The sequence below is a fragment of the Sebastes umbrosus genome, chromosome 15, assembly GCF_015220745.1.
Source record: "Sebastes umbrosus isolate fSebUmb1 chromosome 15, fSebUmb1.pri, whole genome shotgun sequence".
Lineage (NCBI taxonomy): Eukaryota > Metazoa > Chordata > Actinopteri > Perciformes > Sebastidae > Sebastes > Sebastes umbrosus.
Genome location: NC_051283.1, coordinates 21,369,464 through 21,379,364, shown reverse-complemented (window position 1 = coordinate 21,379,364; position 9,901 = coordinate 21,369,464). Strand labels below are relative to the sequence as shown.

General features: G+C 36.9%; 1 protein-coding gene across 1 annotated transcript; it reads right to left on the bottom strand.

The window, feature by feature from the left end:
* Positions 1 to 153: 153 nt before the first annotated feature.
* On the bottom strand, positions 154 to 3,657 carry cfap20 (cilia and flagella associated protein 20). Its single transcript, XM_037795053.1, has 6 exons — positions 3,328 to 3,657; positions 1,934 to 2,013; positions 1,727 to 1,838; positions 1,436 to 1,624; positions 1,222 to 1,335; positions 154 to 322 (listed from the first exon to the last, which is right to left on the bottom strand). Exons 1-6 carry the CDS (start codon positions 3,409 to 3,411, stop codon positions 317 to 319), a joined length of 585 nt encoding a protein of 194 aa, XP_037650981.1. The 5' UTR covers positions 3,412 to 3,657; the 3' UTR covers positions 154 to 316.
* Between the last annotated feature and the right edge of the window lie 6,244 nt (positions 3,658 to 9,901).

Here is a 9,901-nt window from a genome sequence, read left to right as displayed (position 1 = left end):
AGGTAACGGTGGAGTATCCTGAATTTCATGCTTATTATTTTTTCCAGCACACATAATATAGCTGCTGTAGAATGTGTGGCACAAACTATAATTTCTAGAAAACTGATACTATCATCTTTAAACCACTACATGGAAAACTGTGAGGACAGAGGAGTCCATAAAAAACTTTTATTGCGCAGAGAGCAACACAAGACGGCACTCAAAACTCATAAATTCAAAATTACAAAGTTTTAAAGTTCATCATATTTCTACACACAGAAAATCTTACAGCTAAACTCCACATCAGGTCTGGGGGAACAGTGCAGGGTGAGAATCTCTACTGCTGCAAGACACAAACACACAAACGGACGAGTGTTAGGCAAACTTCTACAAATCTATCCACTTGTCCACTTGTCGTCACAAAGACATTATATACAAACTGATATTACAACAAACGTTTATATAGTTGTCAGTACTGTTCGCTGCTGTAGTTAGAAATCAACCTAACCAACAGTTGAGTGCAGCACTCATGCCTCAGCCAGCGTTAAGCTCTGGAGACATTGCTGTTCGCCGAGTATTGCGGAGTTTAACGATAATGTTATTGATATCTATATAACTATTTATTCAGGGTCCCGGGAGGAGACCACCGAATTTATTTATTTTCAATATTTTAAATCAGTAGTGTAAAACTTCCACAGTAGCGGCAACAATGATTCTAGGCTTTTCCATACGTATCACACAAAATACCAGTTGTACATTGTTATTTTGTGTACAATTTATTTTTAAATTGGCATGATTCTGAGAAATAAAAAGGCAGCTAGCCAAAGCCTACCAATGTTATTCATGTAACAGGTAGCATTTTTATGTAAGTTGAACTTGTTATTCTTGAAGTCACTGAGAATTGAGAAATACTAAACACTTTTAAGTAGAAAGTATTTAACTGTACAGGTTTAGCATGAATAAATGTTACCTTTGGCCTTTGTGTGTTTACATGCAATCAGTTGATTTTTCAAATATTAAAAACTCCATAATCTTATACACACATTACCCTGCTTTCATGCCATAATTTGGCACTGGAGTAGATCCTGAAATTAGCACCCCTATGTACTGAATTGTGAATCAATTTTGAATCAGGAATCATTTTGAATCGATTCTGAATCGAATCGTGAGATACCGACAGATTCCCACCCTTAATACTTATGTGGTTAAATGTAGTGTAAGTTTGTGTGTGTGACGTCTCACCTTCGCTTTCTGGTTCTGGACAGGCAGATAGAGTTTAAACTCTGCTGGGAGTTCGTCCTCAGAGTACAATCTGTCTGAGAAATACACTCTCCTTATTCGACAGTTGGCGTGGATCTGAGAGGAAAACAGGTCAGACATTAGCATCAGAAAGGAGGATCTACAGTCACTCTAGTGCAAGTAGTATCTAGTTTCTTGTCCGTCTCTGTGCACTAACCTGTACACGCAGCGTCTCGATGTAATTGGTTCCGTAGGCCCTCCTGGTGAAGTCCGACAGGTTGAACTGAATCTGGTTCCAGCCGTCATCCAGCCTCATCGGCATGGTGCAGATAAACGGCTTCACTCGTGTCGTGCTTTGATAGTTGCTCGCCCGAAACCGCCGGCGAACGTTTTTGTCATCTAACACCTGAAAGTTGTAAAAGATATGGAAGAAAGTATAACATCAGTACACATGTGTTTATTCTGCCACCAAGACATGGAAAGGGTCTGTATCTGCAGGAATGCTTACCTGGACTTCAAAGGTGAAATACTTCTTGAGATTTTTGATGATCATAACGAGAAAAGGAAGCTTGATGCCCAATGTTTTCTTGGGGTCTGCAGGACATGTTATATACGTGGTACTGCAGGGAGTAGAATAAATAAAAAAGACAAGGGAGATGAATGAGGGTGCTTGTATGAGTTAACTTGAGCTGAAGAATCAGTTAAACAAACTCACCTGACGTTTGTCCCCTCAACCTCCAACACCAGTGAGTGGATGTCATTGTCTGTGATTCTCTTGATGTGGCCATTCCTCACCTGTGAACACACAGAAATATTGTTTTTCTTAAGGTGGAAAAATCAAGCTGTATCTCACTGGTAAAGGAGCGCTATCACAGTCATTCAACTTCACAGATATTAGATACAGATAAGATCATAGATAAGAAATAGCAGTACAGATGTGCCAAAGATATGTTTGAGAAACAGTGTCACTGTTACATAGTTTTCCACCTGAGAGAACGGACAAGTTTATTTTTCAACTGCTCAGTACATACTGTATTTTGGTCTCTAAAGCACACATTGTAGGGATCCTTATCAAATGTTATTATAAAATATTATAAAATATTATTTATGTTATTTGTTTATGTTACAAATGACTATAATATCGGCCACAAAAATCCTGTATCGGTCAGAGTGAATATTGCCAAAACCTTTTACATCTTGTTGTCTTGTAAGTGTTGCAAGTTAGCTAACCTCAAACTACCTTAAACAAATGATATCCTCCACTGTTACTATTCTTACCTGTTGCTTGGCAACAGTTCCTTTAGGCCCACCTTGTATCCTGTTAACGTTGTAGTTACATTTAAAGGTCCCATATTATAAAAAAAGTGAGATTTTCATGTTTTTTTAATATAAAGCAGGCTTAAGTCCTATATAAATACTGTGAAAGTATTGAAACACTCAATCCACAGGGAAATCCACACAGCCCGTATTCAGAAACTCTGCATTTGAAACAAGCCGTTAGGATTTCAGTCCATATATGATGTCACAAATATACAATATTTAGACCCTTAACACAATTTTTGCAGTGTATGTGAATGTAATCAACTGACAAGAAGTACACATGGACCCAAGCTGTTGCCCAGCAACGCAATTCCGTTGCAATTCCGTCATAATGTGCTAAAACGGAGCGTTTAAGACAGGGGGCGAATACAGGCATATTCAGACAGACAGTATGAGGAAAATAAAGAGTTTTTTTTAACATTACAGCATGTGAACATGTTCTAGTAGAAACACAAAATACAAGTATGAACCTGAAAATGAGCACGATATGAGACCTTTAACATAACTTTCTGAATCAATACTAGAGCTTTGAAACTGTGTTTGGTTTCAAAATACCAACAAGCTCTTGACAGCTGTCTTCATAACTAGACAGGGATTATATTTAGTTATCTGTATTCTTTGCTGGAGCAGATTAAAACCACTTTTCAAATGTAAACTTCACATGTAACGTTGACTAACACAAGCTCAGTCAGCTGTTTGAACCCTGAAGACTAAACACACACTGCAACAGAGATTAGCTTTAGCACGTTAGCTCGTTAGCTGTAGCATTCAGTGTGAATCGCTGCTCACCTTTTTATCCCAAATCTGAAGCGGTTTGCTGCCGATGCTGTATAAAATAGACAAGAATCCGCTTTGAAACGTGTTTTTAAACATCTTCTTTTCGCTTCAGTCCACAGTCGTTTTGCAACTAACAACTGTTGCTAGCTAACGAGCGTGACGTTTGTTTACAGATTTTGGTGTCCGTCTCCAACGCGACCCGGTTCCGTGTGGCACAAAGATAACCCGTTCCGCTTACAGAAATATTAAAAACGTTAAGGGCGAAATAAAAAATCTGATTTGTCGTGTATTGTGATGTTCCCACACGTCTCTCCTTGGGGCGCGTAAAAAATAAAGAAGAGTTACTGTTCACCTCTTCATTATTTTGATGTTGCTTGGGAACACCAGAGCGGAAGCTCTTGGCGGTGTTCACGTCGGCCTCTTAAATGGTGACGCAACTTGGTCGCCGTGGCAACGAAAAGCCTGACCAATGTATTCTGGAACTGAGAAAAAATACACATATACAATCATATGTTATAATAATAATAATAATAATAATAATAATAATAATAATAATAATAATAATAATAATAATAATAATTATTATTATTATTATTATTATTATTATAATTACAATTATAATACAATATAATAATAATAATAATAATAATAATAATAATAACAATGATAATGATAATGATAATGATAATAATAATCATAATAATCACAATAATCATAATCACAATAACAACAATAATTATAATAATAATAATCATAATAACAACAACAATAATAATACCATTAATAATAGTCATAATAGTAACAATAATAACAATAATAATAATCACAAAATAATAACAATAATAACAATAATAATAATAATAATAATAATAATAATAATAATAACAATAAATAAATCATAAAATAACACCCAAGTGCATACTTGGGATTTTCTTTAGGCTACCCAAACAACAATCAGGCATGCAGTTGCTGAATCTGTCTTTATTTATGATCAACAACCGTTAGTTTTAAACTTTTTTGGGGGAGTTTCCAGAGGCGCTGATCCGCCATATGCTATGGTTTATGGGAAGAGTATTTCCTTCACTCTTGAAATAAAATATATATATATAATATATATATATATATATATATATATATAATATATAATATATATAATCTTGCGTAAAACTCTTTATATAAGGATTATATGAAACATCAATGGAGTAAATGAATGGGAAATTCACTTCCAGAACCGGAGCCGTTCAAAAAGTAGGCAGTCACTGTTGAGCTATATTCAATATAACTCTATTTATATATATTTAACTCACATATTTAATATGAGGCCATAATGTAAATATTCAAGTAGCACTTGATGGTATGGACTAAATTAATCACATTCATTTATATTTTATTATAATGATAATAATAATTTAATAGGCTATTTTCACAGTTATTTTATATATTAGGCTATAATTATAAGCTAATACACAAAATTGCGAAATATTCAAAATGTCAAGTTCTAAAATAATCAAGTTGGTGTTTATCTCATTTGTAAAATATCCTAAAAAAAATTTCAGATGTCATTTTGTGACCATTTCTTTTTAGAGAACACATTTTGCATGTCACAGTAACTTAATTTAACTTTTTTTTATCTCTTTGGGCTGCATACAAATTTGACACACTAAAGCACAAGTCGAGGAAAAATAAATGTTATATTCTTTTTTTTATACAGGCTTTTATTTAGACTTGACTAAAATGTTCAAGATAAATTAGCTTTATTTTTCCTAGATGAAGATGCATTACAAAAACCACACCGTTCAAACCTCTGCTTCATTTGAGAATTTCTGTAAATGCATCCCTGCTCATTGTCAATATAGTCATAATTCTGCACTACACCTCCTTAAAGTTGGGGAGGCACAAATTGTCAAAACTGATGAAGCCCAGTCAGAAATGTCCTGACCTTTAATCTCTAGTCTGGATCCTACAATCTGCAAAATGCAATTTGATAGCTTCTTTTCATTTGACCCTCTCTGGCTGGTAAAGACCCCCGACTTTCAAACTCCATTAGAACACAGGCTTTCTGTTAAAAGTCCGAGCAAAGATAATCAAGCAATGTTACTTTCTCAGACTCTAGAAAGCTCCTCCAGACCCACAGAAGGTATTTGCTGTGTACTAGTAAATTGACTTTTAGATGTTAAATTGTTGGAGTGCCCCTTTAATTAAAAAAATACAATCATAGCAACAGTCTCTAGACATAGACTTCCTACACACAACTATATTTCAGCACTCCTTTCACCCACTAAATCCTGCTAAAGTGTCAAGTGGGACATCCTTCCTCTCTGTCCCCAGCACTTTAAACAAGCCTTGCCGGGATAGATCTGACAATGGTTTCAAATATTTGAACAAGCCAAGAAACACTCAATCAAACATTAGCCAGGGCCTTTGCAAAATGACATCACTTTTAGTTTCATATGAACCGAAGATGAAGTCGTTGGGTCTGTGCTACGGCTGTTTGTTTGACAATTTGACATGTACTGTACACCAGCTGCACACATATGCACCTGCGGACGAACACAAAAACACACTACACACCCTGGAGTGGAGGCCTTCTCTCTAGTTGTTTATGTCACTGTGGTTTATGAGGTGCTGCTTCACTCCAAATAGTATATCTCTGTTGAAATTAATGTAAAAGACCTCCTCTCCATCTCTCTCTCTCTCTCTCTACATGTGTTCATTCTCTCTCTCTCTCTCTCTATTCCTAGAAGTGTGTGCGTAAATTTAATTAAACTGGTTCACAGGCTGGCAGCTTAGTAAAAACATCTACAGAAACCGTCTTCTCTAATTGAGTCAGGTATTTATACAGAGACAAACAGAGATGGAGAAGGATATATGTTTTTTTTCCTTCAGACCCTTTCGTTGTGGGACCACCCCGGAGGCAGCATTAAATAAACTTTATTGAAAATCTACTTGAGTGAATTAGTCCGTTCCGGTCTCTCATTCCTTTTGTCTCACAAAGACAAGATTGTGTTTCTGTGTCTTCATTTTTGCACATTTTTTTCTGTCTTTTTTAGTCACTTACTCAACCGCCGATTTCAGATCCTGTTATTCCCAATCCAACCAGTTGACTTCAGTGTATGTAATATGCTGCCTATATCTTAAATACTCCTTGACTTTTTTGCCTGTTTTTCAAGTCAAGTCAAGTCAATTTTATTTGTATAGCCCAAAATCACAAATCACAAATTTGCCTCAGGGAGCTTTACAATCTGCACATGAAGCAACACCCTTTGTCCTTTACAGTGCAACACTCTCATCTGATAAGGAACCCCCCCCGCTCCCCAAAAAAAACCTCCCCCCTTTTAACAGGGAAAAAAAAAAGGAAGAAACCTCAGGAAGAGCAACAGAGGAGGGATCCCTCTTCAAGGATGGACAGACGTGCAATAGATGTTTTGTGTAACAACATGATGAAAATACAACATAGACAATCCATATGACAAAAATGAATACATATAATGTGACACGTGTGAGAGGGTGGATCCAGGATGTCAAGCAGCTTCCCGGCGTCACCAAACAGGTAGAGCCAAAGCAACACAACCTCCTCTCCACGACAAACAGGTAGAGCCAGAGCAACACGACCTCCTCTCCACGCCAAACAGGTAGAGCCAGAGCAACATGACCTCCTCTACACGCCAAACAGGTAGAGTCAGAGCAACACAACCTCCTCTCCACGCCAAACAGATATAGAGTCAGAGCAACACAACCTCCTCTCCACGCCAAACAGATATAGAGCCAGAGCAAGACGACCTCCTCTCCACACCAGACAGATAGACAGTTCCTTGTCTGCCTTTTTGGACACTAAGCTCTCTCTCTCTGGAGCCAGAAAGGTGGATGAAGATGAGGACAGAAGGAGCTACAGGAGAGGAAGACTCTTTTCTACTGTATTCTATTCTAATTTGTCTTTATTCCTGCATTGCACCTCAGTGGGAGAGGGGGGTGACATGAGAAAGAGATGAGGAGGAGGTCCAACTGCCTGATAGTACACTCAGCACTGCTGGAGGAATCGTCCCGCCCAGAGGGGTTCACATCCCAACTCTCTACTCACTCTCTTCTGTTTAGAAAGAATAGAGGGCACGGGAAGACAGAAGAAGTTCACCAACTCTGTAACTTTATCATAAGAATATAAACGTCAAAACTTTAAGAAGTTGTGGGTGGATCTACTGGACGAGGGCTTCTTTGTCTTCATAAGGTATGTTTCAGAAACATATTAACTAACCTGTTTAGTGATTGTTTGACATTTGTTTTGTCTTATTTTTTTCAGGCAAGAAAAAAATCATTAAAATACTGCATTTTTACTAATTTTCCACAAGGGACTGGATGCCTTTAACCCAAGGGTCGCACTGTAATACTATTTGAAGGAAATAACACCCTCTAATCATAGCAGTGCTTCTCTCACCTATAGGTTACATGCAGCTCTTTCATTTTTTGATTGGACATTATGTGAAAACAGGAGCTTTCATTCATTAAAAATTACACACATTTTGATGTTCTCTCTAAAACTGTTGGGATTTACTGATTTAAGGTTTAGGTTAATGCAAGATTTGGAGATTTGATTTATAATCAAACAGTAATCTGCACCAATCTTTTATTGTACATGAGCATGACATGTACAAGAAATGAGAAAATTGAGAAACCAGATAGCAACGGGCAGGATTTTTTCCTTCTTTTAATCCAGGCCCTCAGCCATGTTTCACTCGACTGTCTTTACTTTATGATGATGAAGAGTGGAAAGATCTTCCTCGGCAGGACGTGTTAACAGATAGTAACTCATCCATCTCTGGTATTTATAAGGAAAGGAAAGACTTATTGGGGGTCTGTCAAATAATACTTTTAACAGGGAAATCCACTTGGTAATCTACCTTGTTTTCGATGAAGAAAGAAATTACTATTATTACATTATTACATTATTGAGAATTTGAGATACCTTTTTATCAAATATCCTGAACATGCCAACACAACTTGACTGAGACAGGAAAAGTTGTGTTTTACAAGAAGTAGAAACTATGAAACTAATTTTCAAAAGTACGGTGTACTGCGTGTTTGGTGAATTCTATCCCTCTCTCCATTACTGTCTTACGTATACTTTACGTAAGAGCTGAACACACTTCAGCTGGGAATCTTTTGCAGATATAACAAGGATAGAAAGCCAAGATTTATTTCGTCAAAACTGTATATGCATCAAAGTTTGGCCTTGGCCTTTTGTTTCACAAAACAATCAAACCACTATTTCTAAGGTCACATGTCAACAGATAACAACTAAGCAAACTCCCACTACTGATGAAGACCATGTAATAAGTCTGAAAGCCCAGAAACGTTTTTGAATTGTAATGGTTTTGTCAAATTGCTGTTGCTTATTTGGGCATTTAATCTTGAAACTAACACATTGCTACATAACTGTCTTTATTAGTAGCTTCCCACTTCAGCTGCATGTCTTATTTTCCACCATTTGGTCTCTCCTCACATCCTCTAAGCCTACCAGAGTTCCTTTAAAATACTTGGTCTATTTTAAGCTTATTGTATAGTTACATTCACCTTAAACCTCCTGAAATTGAACAGCATCTGCACGTTGAGGATTTTAAAGCCTCCTCTCCATTAAACAGGATGTGTCACATTCATCAAATTTATGTGACTCGTTCGAGACAAACGTATATCTCATGTTCAACACAACATGTGTCAACAGTGTGTTAAATAGCAGCACACACTGTCATGGTTCATATTGATACCGTACACTGTGTTTAAAGTAACACACAAGGTCACGTACTTAACTTTGTTGAAAGTGTCACATCCTTCTAGAGCGCATATGAAGACGGATTCAGTCTTTTCTACAGTACGAGAAGACGTTGTTTATAAGATGAGGATTTCTAAAGTCTCTCTCTCTGGATTAACTCCTGCTGATGTTGACCACTTTTCATGCCTAGAGGTCATTACTCTTTCTTTTAGTTTTTAATACGTGGCTGTCTGCTCACTGAGCTGGAACATGTTGAGCTGTTTTAAGCCAATTGGAGCACATTGCATCACTTTAGACTTGAGCTGTTTAAGTCTATTTATAATACAGTATCTACGGCTGACTCCAGGGTAAAAGGTTGAGGCATCTGTCTCCTACAAACATTATGGGAGTTCTCCTCATTAGTTTAAATTCCTGCTGGGAGATTGTTAAAAGCAGACAGCAACAGCACAACTTTGGAAACGATCCTAACAAGCTTTTAGCCTTTAAACTACAAACAAATGAGTCTGGGAGAAATATCAAGTTTATAATTTCACTATAACAAAGACACAAATGATGCAAAAGTCATTTCATTGCTATAATGACTTGTATAACTGCCAAACGAGAGAAGCTAATAATGACATCAAAGGAATTCAACTCAGTAAACACAATGCAAAATTGCACTGTATGCAGATGATGTATTACTATTCTTACATAAACATCTCTCACTGTTTCTCAGCGGAAACAATAGCAGCTTCCTCTCAGATTAAATTAGAACGGGTTATGCACACATGTTTCTCTGCACTTATATGAACAGTACATGCATGTTTTGACAAAACAATCTCAACC

Bases quoted from the DNA above. Each gene is read 5' to 3' on its own strand.
- cfap20 (XM_037795053.1), bottom strand. From the start codon at position 3,411: ATGTTTAAAAACACGTTTCAAAGCGGATTCTTGTCTATTTTATACAGC. The intron at 2,014-3,327 runs GTGAGCAGCGAT...GTGTGTTCACAG, and splicing joins TTCAGATTTGGGATAAAAAG to GTGAGGAATGGCCACATCAA. The intron at 1,625-1,726 runs GTAAGCATTCCT...TACAACTTTCAG, and splicing joins ATTTCACCTTTGAAGTCCAG to GTGTTAGATGACAAAAACGT.